General features: G+C 47.2%; 1 protein-coding gene across 4 annotated transcripts in view; it reads left to right on the forward strand.

Moving 5' to 3' along the window:
- The window catches only part of PIF1 (PIF1 5'-to-3' DNA helicase), a 45,365-nt gene that overhangs the window by 16,664 nt on the left and 9,447 nt on the right, over nt 1–19,254 (forward strand). For 2 of the 4 annotated variants that reach the window (XM_058737401.1, XM_058737404.1), the window contains one exon: nt 22–741. The exons of the other annotated variants lie outside the window; for them this stretch is intronic. In XM_058737401.1, the coding sequence (XP_058593384.1) occupies nt 22–81 (60 nt within the window). In that variant the 3' untranslated portion in view covers nt 82–741. Of the gene's footprint in view, nt 1–21; nt 742–19,254 lie in introns of those variants that run through there. 4 annotated transcript variants of the gene reach the window in all.

Consider the following 19,254-nt stretch of genomic DNA (forward strand, 5'->3'; position numbering starts at 1 on the left):
CTTTCTCTGTCTCTGATCCAGAAGTCTCCAAATGATGATGAGGCAGCCTCAGACCAAGAGAATGAGGACCCAAACCTTTGAGCCTCAAAGAGAAGACACATGATGGTCTCCCCTACTTCTTCCTCCCTAGTGGGCCAGGGCCTCTGAAGATAACTTGGGGAAGATAGTCAACCCTTTCTCCTTCATTAGGGCTCTCAGCCTCCTGGTCTTTCCTGGTCCAGGTTCAAGGGAGACTACTTCTTACCCCTTTTCCAGCTCTGCCTCAGTTTCTCCCTTTGCCCTGGGTAATCTACTTCCAGGGACAGGAGTAACCCTTTCTGTGCCAACTGGGAAAGGGCTTATGGTGGCACCTCGTGTTATAGGACAAAGCTCTCTGCGAGGGCTAGCCCAGGGCCACACGGTTGTGAATGCTGCCCTCTTTGGGCTGCAGAGAGGAGAGGCAGTGAAGACAGGTGCTTCAGGAGCAGGAACAGGCTATAACAGTCCTGAACTGGGGGACTCAGGCCAAATACAGGCCCCACACAGAGAAAGGAACCTGGGGTTATCATCACAGCTAGGCCCAGGATAGCACAAGCCAGGACACAGACTCTCCTGAGCTTAACCTGAGAACACACAATGCAAACCATGTGCCTATTATCTTAAGCTCCCTTTTTGGAGAAGAAATCGTATTTAGGGGTACTGAGATGGATGTTCTCAGATCGTATTTATTTAGGACAAATAAACTTGTGAATTGTGTAAGGACTCTGAGTTGAGTCTTCTGCTCTCCTTAAGAAGGCATCCCATGGGGCTCAGTTCGTTAAGCGTCCAACTCTTGATTTCCACTGAGGTCATGATCATGGTCATGAGGTTGATCCCCACATTGGGCTTTGCACTGGGCATACAGCCTGCTTAAGATTCTATCTCTCCCTCTGCCCATCTCTCACTCTCACATGCTCACTCTCTCTCAAAGGCACATCCCTGGCTGAGGCACTGGCTATAAGTGTTGCCATGGCCCTCTCCCCGTGGGTACACACAGAGGTGTTTGTTTACATCACGATGGCTGAGCTCACGGTACCCTTATATGAGCTTTTATTAGGATCACCGGTTATTTGGAAAGCTGAGTTACCCAAGATTGAGACTCACAACGAAATGACAAGGTGAATCACCGTTGCCCAGTAGTCAGACAAAGGCACACAAGAGAATTCACATGGCAGGAAATGGGTCTGTCACAATGACTGAGTGCTGGGGATCTCAGTTGCAACTTTTTTATTTTGTGCCTTGCTGAGGCTCCAGCTTGAATGTTCCAATTGGGAAGGGATCATCAGCAAACTAACTTCAGTTGTTCAAAGAGTCAGGTGGAAATTGCTGAGGGGCCCTTATAGTTTGGCTAAAACTAAGGTTCCCTGCTTATGAGTAAATGTATTTTAAATATGAAGTTGACAGTGGTAAGGAGTGAAACCATGCTGGTTGCAGGAAGACATGAATTCCGGGTACCTGAGAGCATTTATCCTTGTCTTCCAAGAGCCAGCAGAGGCCCCAGCACACAGAGCAGGTGCTCAAGGAGTGTCTAGTTAAATGGTGGAGACCATGGGTAGGGCAGCTCAGTGCTATGGTGCTTCGGAGGAGCTATGGATCCTCAGACCTTCCCCATGGGCTTCATGGAAGAGGCAGGGTTACAGCTTGTGGAGAATTAGACTGACAGGGGACAGACCTGGCTTTCCATCTGATTTTGCCACTCGCCAGCTGTGTAACTTTAGGCATGTTACACAGCCTCTCTGGGGGGTTTCTTTATCTGTAAAGTGCAGGTGGTAACTGTGACTTTCATGTAGGGTTGTTAGGAGAAAGGCCAGCCACATGGCAGGAACTCGGTCAGGAGCTGTCATTAACATTTATGATCACTAACGATTATCACCATAATATCTGGTTCCTACACTCCTTTGGCAGACAAGATGTGGAGCCTCAGAGGGGTGCCAGCCTCACCCCTGTACAACCCCTGCCTGTCTCCCTCTTGTCACCACTTTTCCTGATCTTGAGGAGTGGATTGTTTTTCTGTAGCTTGAACCCTTTTCTTTGCCCCAAATAGAAAACACTCCTAGGAGGAGCCAAGCCCATCAGGGTGACCCCCCACCCACCCACAAGTGGGCAATCATGGTGGTCTTTAAATGTAGTGCCATTTGAAAGTCAGTGTTTCCCATCTGCCTATATGACATAGCCCTCCTTGCAGAACCAGCTCTGAGCTGATCTCACCATGCCCTGCCCTCAAGGGGCTTACTGGTTTGGCTGCACTTGCTTTTTTCACTCTTTCCACTTAACACAGTTTGGGAACCATCCAGTTCAGCACAGATAGCACTTGCTTGTGCTTCCTAGCAGCTCTGCACCTTCGGGGTTCTTGGATGGAAACAGAAGAACTTGACTCAAGATAATGAGCAGGAAAGGAAGGTAATGGAAGGCTAGCTCAAAGAACTGATATGAAGCCCAGAAACCCAAACTTGGATACAAGTGGGAACCAGAGAAGCTAGAACAAATGGCAAGAGTGGAGCTGGGGGCAGAGGGCTGGGGGAAGTTCTGTGTCCCCTGGACACAAGCACAGCCATCAGGGAAGGAATCCTGTACTTTCCCGCCTCCTTGCTTCACTCAGCCCACACCTAAAGGCAGGTGCAGGTATGTGGCTGGTGGGGCTTGGTCTCCAATGCAAGCCCTGCAGCTACTAGCAAGAGTACCTAGCAAGAGGTTGGATATACCATCAAGGTACGAGAGGGACCAGGGCTTCTGCCAAGAGATGAATGTCCCATCATCCCCCAGAGCCAGGCTGTTGAAGATGTTTGAGGATCCTGGTGATGCAGTCATTTCTTCTGCATCCTCTCCTGGGGCTCTCCTCTCTGACCGCTCTCCTACTACACACTAGTAGGCATGTCCCACTACCCCCAGATTTTTCCCCTCCCCCAAGGACTGATTTTAGCTTTCCTGGTCTCATATGGACTTGCCCTGCTTAAAGATGTCTTCCTCACGGGACTGCCTGTATACCAGAAAGTCCCTTCTTGATGTTCTCCAGAAGGCTCCAGAGAAAGGCACACATGTCCCCTGTGAGGAGGAGCTGCCCTCAGGCCAGAGGGATATGTGTAAGGAACCTCACAGTCCTTTATGTTCTTGGCATCTAATTTAATCTAACTTCAAACCTATATCCCTGAGGGTGTAGGGAAACCCCATCTTAGAATTGAGGGCTCTCCATTCACCCCTGGCGTCACACAGGCTGGGAGTAGGGCTTGCAAGAGCAGGTCTCTCGTGTCCATGGCCTCATGGTGGCTGCTGATACCCACAGTGACAAGCTCCATAGGCTTTGACTCTACCCAGGCCCTAGGGAAAGGTAAGTGTGGAGGAGAGGTCATAGCCTCTCCAGGGGCCTCACACTCTGCCCTCCAGAGCCCTGCCACCTCCTTGTGGTGCTCCCAGGCCACCTTCACTCACCCCTCACCCCTCCCTAGTTTTGGAAACCCTCCTCTCTCTGCCTCTCCTTCCCCCCAGCATAATCCCCTCAAGAAACTGGAAGCAAAAGCCAGGAGAGTGTGCTCTCAGGTAGCCTCTGGATTTGAGGCAAAGAAGCCCAAAGGCCTAGTGACCCTGCTTAGAAAATGGGGGTGTGGTGGACAGATAAGTATGGTCAGAACAGAGAAAATATCTCCAGTAATCACTGTCATTCTGGGATAAAAGAGACTTCCTGCCCAGCCTGTGTGTTCATTCATGCATTGATTCCACAAATATTTACCTATTGAGCACCTATAATGTTCCAGGTGCTGGACTAGACCCTGAAGACCCCAGTGAACCAGAAAGACATGGCCCTGGGATGCTTAGGGTGAATACAGGGAGACAGATTTATAAACAAGCAAGCAACTAACTGATCAAATAAGGAGTACCTGTGGGTGAGGAGAGCTCACTTAGAGGATGGTTGGGGAAAGGGACTGGGAGGTGGGTGCCTTCCCCCTGCATACCTCCCTGACTTGGGCTAACCTGAGATGTCCAGATTAACCCCTCATGACTCACCTCAAACATCACCTCTGTTCCCAGGACCTAGCCCTGCCCCTTTCTAGAAAAAAGGCTCCAGTCTCAGCACATCCACTGTGTTGTCCTTGCCTGTGGGTCTGTCTCCTGCACCAGAAAGCTCCTCAGAACAGGATTGAGGCCCCTGCTTCCTGCAACCGGTGCACCTAGCCCAGCACAGGGACTGGGGCAGGCCAACAGCAAGGAATGAACAAAGGATGAAAGAATGCAGAGATCCCGCAGTTAGGGGCCCAGGGGGCTTCCCACCTGCCTGAGCATGCTGTCCAGGTGATGGGGGTTCCTGTGCCACTGCTTGGGAGACGATCTGTGTCCCCTCTAGTTGCCAAGTCATGGGCATTTCCCATCCTTCTCCCCTCCACTCTCCAGAGGAAGGCTGGAGAGAAGTTTATCAGGTGGACAAGTTGGAGAAAGCCATTTTGGAAAAGGGAACTGTGTAGTACAAAGGCATAGAAGTGTGAAAGATGGAGCTTGACATCCCACTTTATTCCACTGGAAAGCAAGAGAAAATGGCTGTTGGGGGAGGCAGACATATTCCTGAGGGGGCTCAACACAGGGGTGAGAGCCCCTCCTGGGGCTAAGAGGGGCTCCTGTGAGTCCCACTTTCTGCCGCCCCACCCCCCTCTTCTGTGCCTGAAGATGGAGCACTCAGTAGTGACCTGCCTCCGATGGTAATTAGCAATTCACAAGTCTGTCTTCTCCTGGAATGAGGTGGAGCCTTTGGGAGCAAGAGACCTGGCTTCGATGTCTTTGTGTCCCCACAGCACTCAGCATGATGGACTTCAGAAAGGAGATACTTCATAAAATATTTGATAAATGAAAGAAAAGGTCCCCTGAGAGGCAGGGATGTTTACTCTGATTTTGCAGACGAGGTAGCTGAGTCCTGGGGAGCTAGGCAGTAGCTGGGCTGGAACTAGAACTCCGTGCCCTGCCCCCCACTGTCTTCCTGGAGCTGTCCAGAGGAAGTGAAATGTGGGGCTGAGTTGGCAGACGGATGGAGTGCCCAGCTGCACCCTACCCTCAGCGGAGGGGGGGGCGGTGCCCGGGGGAGGGCTTAGCTCAGCATGATCACATCTTTCCTGAGGTCCTGGCATATTTTGCCCACCTCCACAGGGCCAATGGTCATGCTCAGACCCCCAATCCCAGAATAAGAGGCCCTTCTGCTCCCCAAGCACCACACACTAAAGACCACTAGGTGGCACTAAGTGGTCATTTAGTCCCTTCCCAGAGACCTGGCATGTCCTTTGTCTCCTTGCTGTGCTAGGGAGGGGCTCGTGGACACCTCAGGAGCTGGGTGCCCGTAGGTATAGGGAGGGGGAGGTTCCTTTGTTGAGAAACTTGCACTGGGTATGTGTGGAGTGCCTCATGGTTTGTGTTCATTAGCCCTCTTGTTCATTTTTCCACAATAACCCTGAGAGGACGGTGGGACACTATCCCCACCGTATAGAGAGAAAACTGATCTCTTGAGAGGTTAGATGATTTAGCCACACTGCAAGCTGGGTCTAGAACCCAAGTCCCAGCTACAGGGTACTGGGGTTTTTGCAAAGTCAACAGAGAGCCCTAAAGCTCCAAATGGCTCCACCACTTCCCGTGTGACCTTGAATATGCTACCTAAATCCTCAACCCTAATTTCATCTTCAGTGAAATGGGTCTAAGAGCCATCAATGGAGTTAGGACAAGTAAAGAACTGGGGTAGAGCCAGGCATGGGTAAACCCTCACAGTTAGCTCTTATTGTCTTCATTACACTTACTTTAAGTGACCACCCTGCACTGCCCCCCTCCCTTACCCTCCCAGCCTCTTGAGTGGCCTAGAGAATAACAAAGAGAATTAACAGGATCCAGAGTAAATGAATATCCTCTTTCACAGTCTTCCCTCCTAGGGGACCCAGGCTGTGCCCACACACTATGGAGAAGGGGAGAATGAAGGCCCCCTACTTCCCCCAACAAACATAAAGTTCCAGCCCTAGTCAGTAAGTGCATTTATCAGAAATGGCCCTCTTCTTTCTTCTTTTTTTTTTTTTTTTTTTTTTTTTTTTTTTTAAGTAGGCTGCATGCCCAACATGGGGCTTGAACTCAAAACCCTTAACAAAACTTTGACAATTCTTGGAGGGGATCTTTAGACTGCAATTATCGAGGAGGAGACAGGCTCACAGAAGGTGGGCAGCTCACAGTTGCTTAGCTGTAAATGGCAGAGCCAGGATGGGCATAAGGCCTCACCCTGGTATTCAGAGCCTTTGAAAAAAGGAGCAGGCATGAGTGCCTCTCAGCCCCCAGCTTTGTCCCAGAAACCCCACACTCAAGACTCCCTTTCTTGGGGGCTCCTGGCTGGCTCAGTCGGTAGAGCATGAGACTCTTGATCTCCAGGTTGTAAGTTTGAGCCCCACGTTGGGTGTGGAGATTAAAAATAAAATCTTTAAAAGGGGGATGGGCAGCTGGGTGGCTCAGTAGGTTAAGTGTTGGACTCTTGATCTCAGCTGAGGTCTTGATCTCAGGGTTAGGAGTTCCTTTGAGCCTGTGCTGGGCTCAAACCTAGTTTAAAAAGGGGGAAAAAAAAGACTCCATTTCTTTATGATTCCAAGAGCATCACCTGCTAGGGCAGAAATGGCTAGGAGGAGCCAAGATGGAAGGGGAAGGGCTTGGACAGAGACCCTGAATAGGGAAGTGCCAGACAAGCCCCAGTGGGAGGGGGCTGACTGCTAGCCCACCTCCCACTCCTCCCACTCTTACTCCCTTGGCTCCAGCATCCTCCTTGCCAGGAACGCCCCCTCACTTCCCTCCTGGCTGGCTGGTGTTGGGTTCAGTAAGCAGAGCCCCAGCTCCCCTGGAAGGTGTGGGGTGAGGAGGGCGTCCAATTACATGCTGGTGCTGGGGGGTCAGGCAGGGGCAACATGGGGGCAGGAGCCAAAGGCCTGGGAACTGATGGTGGGAGCAGATGTCAGGGGGAGTCCCAAAATGCCCCCACCCTGTGGGAGCCCCCCCATCCCCACCATGGGGGCCTTATCTTCTGGACACAATTCCTCTGTGAACTCCTGGGGACTATGTGTTGTGGAGAGACCATGGCATCTGGCATCTGGTAGCTCGTGCTTGTCAGTTCCCTGAGCTGGGTCTCAGTTTCCTTATCCTCAGAATGGGGTAGGGTGGGAGTAAGCCCTGTGTGACCGATGCCCTATAGCCTGGGATTGTGCTGGGTAAACTAGAAGGGCTATGCACACCCCAGAGAAGGTCTTCTCCTCTTTCTTTTTTTCCCTCTCCACTCAGGGTGGCCTCCTCCCCCGCCTCTCACCCTGGGCCCTGGCACAGCACTCCATGCCTATTTAAGGCAAATCTCCTGATCTCCTTTTAAATAACATTCACTTCTTGTTGTCGAGAAGACCAGCAAGGCCTGAGCTTAGAGAAAGGGGAGGGGAGCCCCAGACAGCCCATCAGAGAGTTGGGGGAGGGGGATGGGGGTGAAGCAGGTATAGGAAGGTCCTTGCCCCACCTCCCACTCCCAGCCTCCCCTTTGGTCCCCTTACTGAATAGGTCCTCTATTGGCTCAAACCCCTTTAGAGGGGCTAGGATGCTCCCAGAATGCTTCATGCAGCCCCTTATAGGCAGTGGAGGTGGGGAGATGAGGACTAATGCCAGTCCCAGGGCCTAGGATGGGTGTATGTTTGGGTGAAGAAGTGGCATGACCAGGGTGACCAGTAAAGGGAATGGGAGGGTCTAGGGTAGGATTGACATCTGATCTCCACATCTTGCCTATATGAAGGATGAAACACAACAGTTCTTTGGTTCTAGAATCTGATGCTCAGAGAGGCCAAGAGACCTTCCCAGGGCCACACAGCTAGTGAGCAGAAGGGTCTGAAATACAGGCCTGGCCTGGCTTAAATTTAATGCTTTCTCCCCTTCATACCAGGTCTCCTCATGCCTGGCATGCCTATATGTGATACCCGAGAGTGACCCTTATCAGGGACAAGGCATCCTTGAAAGCCCCCTGCACACACCCTTCCTCTGCCTGCAGAGCTCCCAGGTGGGGGTCCTTGACTCCTTCCCTTCTGCCTCCCTCCTCTTTCATCCAGGCTTACCACCCCTCTCCTTCCCCTTCTCCAGGGTTTCTGGCCCAGGCCCACTCCTTCCAGCCTGGCCCAGAACAGTTCACCTCGACTTGGTTCATACACAGAGAAAATTATAGGTGGTTGGTGGCATGTCCCACAACCCTCCAGAGGAGGCAGGCTGGGCACCTTCTCACTGCAAGACCCCTGCAGGGCCCTTCCCACAGCTCAGTTTTTACCCTTTGAGATCCCAGGCCACCCTCTCCTACTTCCTTCTCTCCCCTCTTCCTAGTCTTTCCCCCAGGTAGCCACCTCCCCAGCCTCCCATCTCTGCATGGCTAATGTCCCTGTGGTCCTCACATGACTGAGATGCCCTCTCCAGGGTTCAAAAGGAGAGGGTCAGGGATCCTTTACAGATCATGTTGCCTCCTCAGGACCAGGTACTCCCTCCCTAGGCATGTGAGCCCCAGCAACGGGACCAGCCTCAACACATGTTAGTGTCAGACTGGATTAGGCACTAGGGGAAGCCCTAGCCTGTTTTTCTTTGGGTACTCAGAGCAGAAAGGGATCATAGCAGTCTGCTGGTCCAATGGCCTCAACAAATGAGCCAGCTGTGGCCCAGGGAATGAGAGGGGAGGCTCTGGGTCCCACAGTAAGACAGAAACTGAACTGGACCATACTGGAACCCCTGATAACCCCAGGTAAGGGGTTGATCCCTGGAGGAGGGGAGTCTATTATAGGAGGAAACTTGGCTCCATATTTAATGGGAGTGTCATTGAGCTTCTAAGGTTTTGTTTTGGTTTTGGTTTGGTTTTTTTAGCATGCCTCTACTATTTTATTTATTTATTTATTTATTTATTTATTTATTTATTATTTTAATGTTTACTTATTTATTTCGAGAGAGAAAGTGTGTATGCGTGAGCTGGGGAAGGACAGAGAGAGAAGGAGAGAGAGAATCCCGAACAGGCTTCTGCTATCAGCGCAGAGCCTGACACGGGGCTCTATCTCAATAACCGCAGGATCATGACCTGAGCCGAAATCAAGAGTCAGATACTTTTTTCTCTTAATTTAAAAAAAATATTTACTTATTTTTGAGAGAGAGAGAGAGCATGAGCAGGGGAGGAGCAGAGAGAGAGGGAGACACAGAATCTGAAGCAGGGTCCAGGCTCCGAGCTGTCAGCACAGAGCCAAACGTGGGGCTCAAAGCCATGAACCGTGAGATCATGACCTGAACCAAAGTTGGAAGCTTAACCGACTCAGCCACCTAGGCACCCATACTTTTTTTTTCTTTTTTTTTAAAGTAAACTCTATGCCAAACCTGGGACTGAAACTCATGGCCCCAAGATCAAGAGTCCCATGATCTACTGACTGAGCCAGCAAGGCACCCCAGTGTGACTCTATTGTTAACCTCTTGTGTGTCCTTAGGTAAGCTCCCTTACTTCCTTGGGCCTCAGTTTCCTTGTGTAAAACAGGTGGGTTGGGTGGATGATCTTTGAGATCCCTTCTGGCTCAGACCTCCTGCACCTTCCATCAGCCCCGCCCATCCCCAAAGGCCTCTATTTCTTGGCTCTTGCCCTGGCCCAGACCTCCCTTGTGGCTCACAAAGATTGCTCCAACAGTCTCTGCACTGTCTCTGGTCTCCACTCTTTTCTCCTCCACCCCACACATCACCCAGGTAAAATGGCTTTAGGAACCTCCTGTGGTCTCCCATGGCCTCCCTTAGAATGATTCACTTCATCAGCTGGCATTCAGCACATCCTGCCTGCAGTCTTGGACCCTAGACTCAGTTTCCTCATGTGCCAAGTGGCACTAACAACCCCTGAGTTAGAGGGTTCTGTTATGGACACACTGGGGCACATGCGAAGAGCCTGGGGGAAACGCTGGATGGCCTGACCAGCACTCTTGTCTTCCCTGTGCTGGAAAGGCTGCCCATCCAACCCCCACTCTCCTTCATCCAAATTGGGAAGGTCCTCAAGGCTGGTTCCAGTACTGCCCCCTCCTAGAGAGGCCAGGCCCCCCAGCAGCCCCATCAGAGGTAACCTTGCCCATGTGGAGCTGCTACAGGGCTGGACTGCCTCCATCTACAGCTCCCACCGTCCTGTGGGGAATGTACAACTGGGAGCTCCTAGACAACCAGCTGGCAGGATGCTTGCTGAGAGAATGGCTGGGTCTGTGGGCTCCTGCCCATGCCCTGTTCCTTCCTACAGGGCTGTGTTTTTGACAGGGGATTATCTTTGACCCTCAGAGACAGCCTTACTGCCAACTCCACAAAAGCTCCTAGTGGGGACTCATGGCAGGCTTTTAGCTAGAAGCTTTAGACCCTCTCTTGCCCTGTTCCAATGACTGACCCAGTAGATTCTCAGAAACCTTCCCAAAGGCCCAGGAAGGAATAGCTGGCAGGAAATACAAGTTATTAGAAGAGACATCTAAGGGAAGAGAAGCCAGAACCTAAACACTAGGAGACTTCCGAGGTCTAAACACTGTCAGCCACTTAGTAATTATAGGACCTTGAGGAGATTACCTAATGTCTCTGAGCCTCAGCTTCCTCACCAGTAAAATGGGGACAATAATACTATCTCATCCTATGACAAAATAGTTAAATGATATATGTAGAGTGCTTATTAGCTCATGGCTTGGCACCTCACAAATGCTCAGAAAATGGTAACTACGGGGGCACCTGGGTGGCTCAGTCGGTTAAGTGTCCGACTTCAGCTCAGGTCATGATCTCACAGTTCGTGAGTTCAAGCTCCACATCAGGCTCTCTGCTGTCAGTGCAGGGCCTGCTTCAGATCCTCTGCCCCATCTCTCTCTCTGCCCCTCCCCCACTTGTGTTTTCTCTCTCTCTCTCTCTCTCTCTCAAAAAATAAACATTAGAAAAAAAGAAAATGATAACTATAATCCTTGTTGAAGAAAGATGGATCAAGGCCCCCAGCTGAGGTAGGAAGGACTTTGGGAAGGAGGGAGGCACTGAGGCACTGGTCGCTCAGCCTGGGGTAGGCAGGTGGCTAGTAGCTGGCAAAAAAACACAAAGTTCCAAGCCCAGTGCCAAGCAGTCTACATACATTATTTCATTTAAACCTCAGGCTCTTCCTTTGTTAAAAGTAGGGGTTTGGAACAGAAGCTTCCTAAGGCTTTGCCAGTTCAGTGAGCACTTGTTTTCAGTTCACAGAGGTTTTCCATGTAGAAAGTACTTTTGACTTTATAGAGCCAACTCTGTGAGTGTTCTGATCGTTGTAGATGGTCATACAACCAGATCTGGGACTCGAACCAGGGAGGACGCCTCCATCTTTCCCCAGAATCTGGTGGCAGATAGCTCTAAGAGGGTTGGGTGAGATCTGAAGTCCCACCAAAAGCCTAGGGAGGAGCATGGCCCTTGAAGGCAACGACGTCATGGAAGCTTGGCTCTGGCTCCTGCCCAGTGTCCGGTTCTGTCGGCCTGTGCCGGGGCCCAGAGGCCTGGGTCTGGAACTCATCAGCCCCACCTGTCAAACCCTCCCTGGCCGGTACCCAGGGGCCTTCAGTTATCACTAAGGAGTGCATGGCCTCAGTCCAGGGGCCCTGTATCCCTTCCCTGGTGGGGACTTAGGGCGAGGAGCTATGCCCCCATCAGACAAGCAGCCCCAGTTTGACTGAGCTCTGTTATATGACAGGTACCATGAAATATACAAAGACCTCAGTCATTTAATAAATATTTATTGCATACCTATAGTGTGCCTGGCCCTGAGCTGGCTCCAGGGAATCTGACAGAAATTCCTGCCTACACTCTAGTAAAAGAAATTGTAAAGGAAAGCAGAAGTGTGATGGGAAATAAAAAAGAGAGCAATTCGCTTTACACAGAGTAAGTAGTCAGAAAAGGCCTCTGAGCTGAGAGAGGAAGTACAGCTAGAAAGAGCAGTCCAGACAGAGGAGAGGGCCCATGCAAAGGCCCTGAGATAGGAAAATCTGGACTGTCTGGAGAGCCACAAGACCACTGTGAGGGGGACCCAGCAAGCTCTCCCCCAATAAGTGCCCACTGGACAAATGAACAAACCATCACGAGAATTTCTGCTTCCAGCTGAGTTGGAGTAACCGGGACTGGATGTATGTCCCCACCTGAGATGACTAAAATTCCCCACAGAATATGTGAAACAACGGTTCTCAAGGCATTGGACGTCAGACTAGGAAAAGCAGTGACTCCTGAGAGTAGGAACCAAATGGGGAGAGGCTTATGAATGCCCCACCTTACTGCCTAAAGAAAGTGTCCAGACCAGAGCACAGGGAGAGAAGGGCAGGTGGAGACCAGCAGTCTCCTGCACTGACAAGATGGAGTCAGGAGCCTGGGGACACAAGACAGAGAACCAAAAAGGAGAAAGTTGCACACAGAGAGAACTGTGGAGCTCTACAGAGGTAGTACCCCTTTGGTCATTCAGCATAGTGCCTGCATTTGAAGAAACTACTCGAAAGCATGGTTAGAATCAACCAGTAGGGTTAGAGGGAATAATCCTGGGAGCTCACACGAGGCTAGGAATAGTGCTGGCTCCCAGGAACCAGAGTGGAAACCTCACAATTAATGGGGCATTGAGTAGAGCATTCACAAGACTTTTTTTTTTTTTTTTTAATTTTTTTTTCAACGTTTTTTATTTATTTTTGGGACAGAGAGAGAGACAGAGCATGAACGGGGGAGGGGCAGAGAGAGAGGGAGACACCGAGTCGGAAACAGGCTCCAGGCTCCGAGCCATCAGCCCAGAGCCCGACGCGGGGCTCGAACTCACGGACCGCGAGATCGTGACCTGGCTGAAGTCGGACGCTTAACCGACTGCGCCACCCAGGCGCCCCAAGACTTTTTGACTCAGAAGTGAGTGAAGACAAAACATCACTCTGGCCCCAACAAAAGCAAGATCTGAAAAAGGACCAAATTGTTTCCAAGTGCTTTTGCACCCCAGAGCAAAACTCAAGAATATTGATAAGATTACAGAAATATCCAGCACCCAACAAAATAAAATCCACAGTGTCTGCCAACCGATAAAAATTAGCACTTATACAAAGAAACAGGAAAGTATGACCCATAATGAAAAGAAAAACCGATCAATTGAAACCTACCCAGAATTACCCAGATGATGGGATTAAGAGACATAGACATTAAAACAGTTATTATAACCACGTTCCACATGTGCAAGAAGATAAAACAAAGACTGACCATGTGAAGTAGAGAAATAGAAGATATTTTTAAAAGACCCAAATTAATTAAAATTCTAAGGATGAAAACTATAATGTCTGAGATAGAAAATACACTAGATGGATTAATGGAACATTAGACATGGCAAAGGACTAACGAACTTCGAATATATAGTACAGAAACTATCCCAAGTAAAATACACAGAGAAAAAAAGCTTCAAAATAATAATAACACGGCATTGGCGGGCTGTGACATGACTTCAAGTGATCTAATGTGTGTGTGTAATTAGAGTCCCCCAAAGAGGGAAGAGGATGAGAAAAAGAAATACTTGAAGGAAAAGGAAAAAAGAACTGAAAAACTTCTAACTTTGATGAAAACTGATGAAAATCTGATAAATCATTAGATCTAAAATATTTAATGAACCCCAAGCACAATACACAGAAACTATACCAAGCTCTCTGCTCCTCCCAGCTCAACACACTGCTGCATCTCCTTGTGCACTGCCAGTTGGTTCCCTGAGACACAATGGAAAAGCTTGGAGTAAACGGATTTGGCCATATTGGATACCTGGTCATCAGGGCCACTTTTTTTTTTAAAAGATTTTATTTTTGGGGCACTTGGGTGGCTCAGTCAGTCAAGCATCCGACTCTTGGTTTTGGCTCAGGTCATGATTTCACAGTTAATGAGTTCGAGCCTTGCATCAGGCTCTGTGCTAACAGAGCCTGTGTGGGATTCTCTCTCTCCCTCTCCCACTGCCCCTCCCATCTCTCTCTCTCTCTTTCTCTCTCTCAAAATAAATTAGAAAGCTTTTAAAAAAGTATTTGATTTTTAAGTAATCTCTACACACAATGATCAAGAGTCACATGCTCTACCAATTGAGTTACCCAGGCCAGGTACCCCAAGGGCTGTTTTTAATTCTAACAAAGTACTGTTGCCATCAGTGATCCCTTCATTGATCTCAACTACATCGTCTACATGTTCCAGAAAGATTCTACCCATGGCAAGTTCAATGGCCCAGTCAAGGCTGAGAACGGGCAGCTTGTCATCAGTGGAAAGCACATCTCCATCTTCTAAGAGTGAGATCCCACCAACCTCAAATAGTGTGATGCTGGTGCTGAGTATGTTGTAGAGTCCAATAATGTCTTTACTATCTTGGAGAAGACTGGGGCTCACATGAAGGGTAGAGCCAAAAGGGTCATCATCTCTGCCCCTTCCTTTGATGCCCCCATGTTTGTGATGGGAATGAACCATGGGAGGTATGACAACTCCCTCAAGACCACCAAATGCTTCCTGCACCACCAACTGCTTGGTGCCCCCTGTCTAAAGTCATCCATGACAACTTTAGCATCATGGTGGGACTCATGACCACAGTCCATGCCATCACTGCCACCCAGAAGACTGTAGATGGCCCCTCTGGTAAGCTGTGGCATGACAGCCATGTGCTGTGCAGAACATCACCCTTGCTCCTACTGGCAATGCCACAGCTATGGGCAAGGTAATTCCTGAGCTATATGGGGAGCTCACCAACATGGTCTGCCATGTCTCCACTCTCAATGTGTCAGCAGGATCTGACCTGCTGCCTGGAGAAAGCTGCCATATGTGATGAGATCAAGAGGGTGGTGAAGCAGGTATCAGCCCCCTCATGGGCATCCTGATTTGCACTGAGAACCTGGTTTGTCCTGCAACTTTAATAGGGATACCCACGCTTCCACCTTTGACGCTGGGGCTTGTGTTACTCTCAATGAACACTTTGTCAAGCTCATTTCCTAGTATGAAGATGAATTTGACTACAGCAAAATGGTGGTAGACCTTACAATCCACATGACCTCCAAGGAGTAAGAGTCTCCCAGACCAAGAGCCCCAGCAAGAACACAAGAGGAAGACAGAGGCCCTCAGCTGCTTGAGGGCCCCAACTCAATCTCCCAACACACTGTATTTTCCAACTCAGGCCCCCTAAAGAGTGGGAGGAGCTTGGGGAGCCTTCCTGGTCATGTACCACCAATAAAGTACACTGAACCCAGCCCACTCCCCTCCAAAAAACTTATACCAAGGTATATTGTAAGTTGTTTTTAAAATGTGATAAAGAGAAAATTTAAAAGCAGTCAGAGTAGGGGCACCTGGATGGCTCAGTCGGTTAAGCATCCGATTTCAGCTCAGCTCATGATCTTTCGGTTTGTGAATTTGAGCCCCATGTCCAGCCCTGTGCTGACAGCTCAGAGCCTGGACCCTGCTTCGGATTCTGTGTCTCCCTCTCTCTCTGCCCCTCCCCTGCTCATGCTCAGTCTCTCCCTGTCTCTCAAAAATAAATAAACATTAAAAAATTTTTTTAAAAAGCAGCCAGAGTAAAAAGACATATTACATACAAATATAAATAAGGCTAATGGATTTATTATGGTCAGAAACTGTGCAAGCAAGAAAATAGTGGAGCCACATTTTTAAAATGCAGAAAGAGGGGCACCTGGCTGGCTCAGCCAGAAGAGCATGTGACTCTTGATCTCAGGGTCGTGAGTTCAATCCCCATGTTGGGTGTAGAGGTTATTTAAATGAACAAACACAAACTTGAAAAAATAAAAATAACGGGCACCTGGGTGGCTCAGTTGGGTTAAGCGTCCGACTTCAGCTCAGGTCATGATCTCAAGGTTTGTGAGTGCAAGCCCACATCGGGTTCTCTGCTATCAGTGGAGAGCCTGTCTCTGCCCCTCCCCAGCTCACATGTGTGTGTGTGCACGCTCTCTCAAAAATAAACAAAAAATAAAAATAAAATACAGAAATAAAAAATACAACATCAACCTAAAATGTTTACCTTCCACCTTAAGACACCATAAAAAGAAGAGCAAACTAAATCTACAGCAAGCAGAGGTAAGGAAACAGTAAAAATTAGAGTGTAAATTAATGAAATAGAGAATAGGAAAATAGAGAAAAATCAATAAACCAAAAGTTGTTTTTTGAAAAGGTCAACAAAAGTGACAAACCCTTAGAATGATCAAGAAAAGAGAAAGATCACTAGAATCAGAAATGAAAGAAGGAACATTACTGCCAACTTTACAGAAATAAAAAGGATTATAAAAGCATAAGGAATACTATCAACAACCTTCTGCCAATAAATTTAATAACTTAGATGAAATGGACAAGTTCCTAGAAAGAAACAAACTACTGAAACCAATTCAAGAAGAAATAGGCAATCTGTATAGACCTATAACAAGTAAAGAGATTGAAGTATTAATTTAAGAAATCACCCACAACCTTAGATAGTTTCACTGAGGAATTCTACAAAATATTTAAAGAAGAATGAATACAATTCTCCACAAACTCTTCCAGGAAACAGAAGAGAGGGAAACAATTCTCAACTCATTTTATTATGTCTGATACCAAAACCAAACAAAGAGATCACAAGAAAACCACAGACCAATATCTCTTAAGAATACAGAGACAAGGGGCGCCTGGGTGGCTCAGTTGGTTAAGCGTCTGACTTCAGCTCAGGTCATGATCTCACAGTTCATGGGTTCAAGCCCAGCGTCAGGCTCTGTACCGACAGCTAAGAGCCTGGAGCCTGCTTTGGATTCTGTGTCTCCCTCTCTCTCTGCCCCTTCCCTGCTTGTGCTCTCTCCCTCTCAAAAATAAATAAATAAACATTAAAAATTAAAAAAAAAATAATACAGAGACAAAAATCAACAAAATACTAGCAAGCTGAATCCAGCAATATATAAAAAGAATTATACCACAGTGAAGTGGAATTTATTCTGGGAATGCAAGGTTAGTTTAACTTCCAAAAATCTATTAATGTAATAAACTTTATCAATAGAATAAAAACCAAAAAGCACATAATTGTCTCAAAAGGTAGAAAAAAACCAAAAAGCAGTTGACAGAATCCAATACCATTCATTTAAAAAAAAGGGGGGGGGGGATAGAATGGAATTCCCTCCACATGATAAAGGGCAGCTATAAAAACTGCACAGTGGGGGAGGCTGCGTGGCTCAGTCAGTTACACATCTGACCCTTGGTTTCAACTCAGGTCATGATCTTACAGTTCATGGGTTCAGGCCCCACATCAGGCTCTGCTGCTGGCAGCACAGAGCCTGTTCAGGATTCTCGGTCTCCTCTCTCTCTGCTGCTTGCCCATTCACACTATCTCTGTCTCTCTCAACATAAATAAATAAACTTAAAAAAAAAAACAAAACTACACAGCTAACATCGTACTTAACAGTAAAAGATTGATGCTTTCCTCCTAAGATCAGGAACAAGACAAGGATGTCTGCTCCCACTAATTTTATTCAACACTGTATTAGAAGTTCTAGTCAGAGTAACTAGGCAATAAATAGAAATTTAAAAAATCAAGATTGGTAAGGAAGAACATACAACTATATATGTAGATGACTTGATCTTGTATATAGGAAGTCCTAAGGAATCCACACACACAAAAAAACACTATTAGAACTAATAAACAAGTTCAGCAAGTTTACATGATGAAAGATTAGTATATAAAAATTGATTGTATTTCTATATATAAATCAAGAATCTGAAAATAAAATTAAGGAAACAATTCCATTTATAATAGCATCGAAAAGAACAAAGTACTTAGGAATAGTACATATGCTGCAAAAGTGCGTACCAAAATACTTAGGAATTGATTTAATAAAAGAAATGAAAAACTTATACTCAGAAAACATTATTGAAAGAAATTAAAGATCAAAATAAATGGAAAACATCCCATGTTCATGAATCAGGAGACTGAGTATTGTTAAGATAGCAATACTCCCCATTTATTCGATCTACAGATTCAGCACAATTCCTGTCAGAATTCCAGTTGCATCTTTGTAGAAATTGACAAGCTGATGCTAAAATTCATATTCAAATTGCAAGGGGCCTAGCATAGCCAAAACAATCTTGAAAATTAAGAACAAAGTTGGGGGATCTATACTTCTTCACTTTAAAACTTACTACAGGGGGGCGCCTGGGTGGCTCAGTCGGTTAAGCGTCCGACTTCGGCTCAGGTCATGATCTCACGGTCTGTGAGTTCGAGCCCCGCGTCGGGCTCTGTGCTGACAGCTCAGAGCCTGGAGCCCGTTTCAGATTCTGTGTCTCCCTCTCTCTCTGACCCTCCCCCATTCATGCTCTGTCTCTCTCTGTCTCAAAAATAAATAAACGTTTAAAAAAAAATTTTTTTTTAAATAAATAAATAAAACTTACTACAGGGGCACTTGGATGGTTTAGTCGGTTAAGTGGCTGACTCTTTTTCTTTTTTTAAATTTTTTTGAGAGAGAAAGAGAGCACAATCAGGAGAGGGGAAGAGAGAGAGGGAGAGAGAGAGAATCCTAAGCTGGCTCCACACTGTCAGCACGGAGACTGATGCAGGGCTCAAACTCACGAATTATGAGATCATGACCCGAACTAAAATCAAAAGTCAGATGCTTAACTGACTGAGACACCTGGGGGCCCCAAACACCCCTGCTCTTTCTCTCTCAAAATAAATAAAATAAACTTAAAAAACATAAAATAAGACTTACTACAAAGCAGCCAACAATAATTTAAGATAGTGTGATACTAGCATAAGGATAGACATATAGGTCAGTGGAATAAAATTGACAGTCCAGAAACAAACCCATGTGTCTATGGTCACTTGATTTTCAACAAGGGTGAAAAGACCAATTGTGAAAGAATAGTCTTTACAGCAAATAGTGCTGTGACAACTGGATAGTCAGTCATGTGCACAAAAAAAAAAAAAAAAAAAAAGCAGTTGGAAATCTTACCTCATATCATATACAAAAAGTAACTCAAAACAGATCAAATACCTAAATGTATGAGCTAAAATTATAAAACTCTTATTTAGAAAACATAGGAGTAAATCCCAAATTAGGCAAAGGATTCCTAAATATGACGTCAAAAGCACAAGCAGCAAAAGAATAATCAGATAAAATAGACTTCATCAAAATTTAAAAGTTTTGTGCTTCAAAGGGCACTCTTAAGAAAGGGAGAAAACACAGAGTGGGAGAAAATGTTTGCAAACTATATATCTGATAAGGGACTTGTATATAG

The sequence above is a fragment of the Neofelis nebulosa genome, chromosome 7 (genome assembly GCF_028018385.1).
Source record: "Neofelis nebulosa isolate mNeoNeb1 chromosome 7, mNeoNeb1.pri, whole genome shotgun sequence".
Classification (NCBI taxonomy): Eukaryota; Metazoa; Chordata; class Mammalia; order Carnivora; family Felidae; genus Neofelis; species Neofelis nebulosa.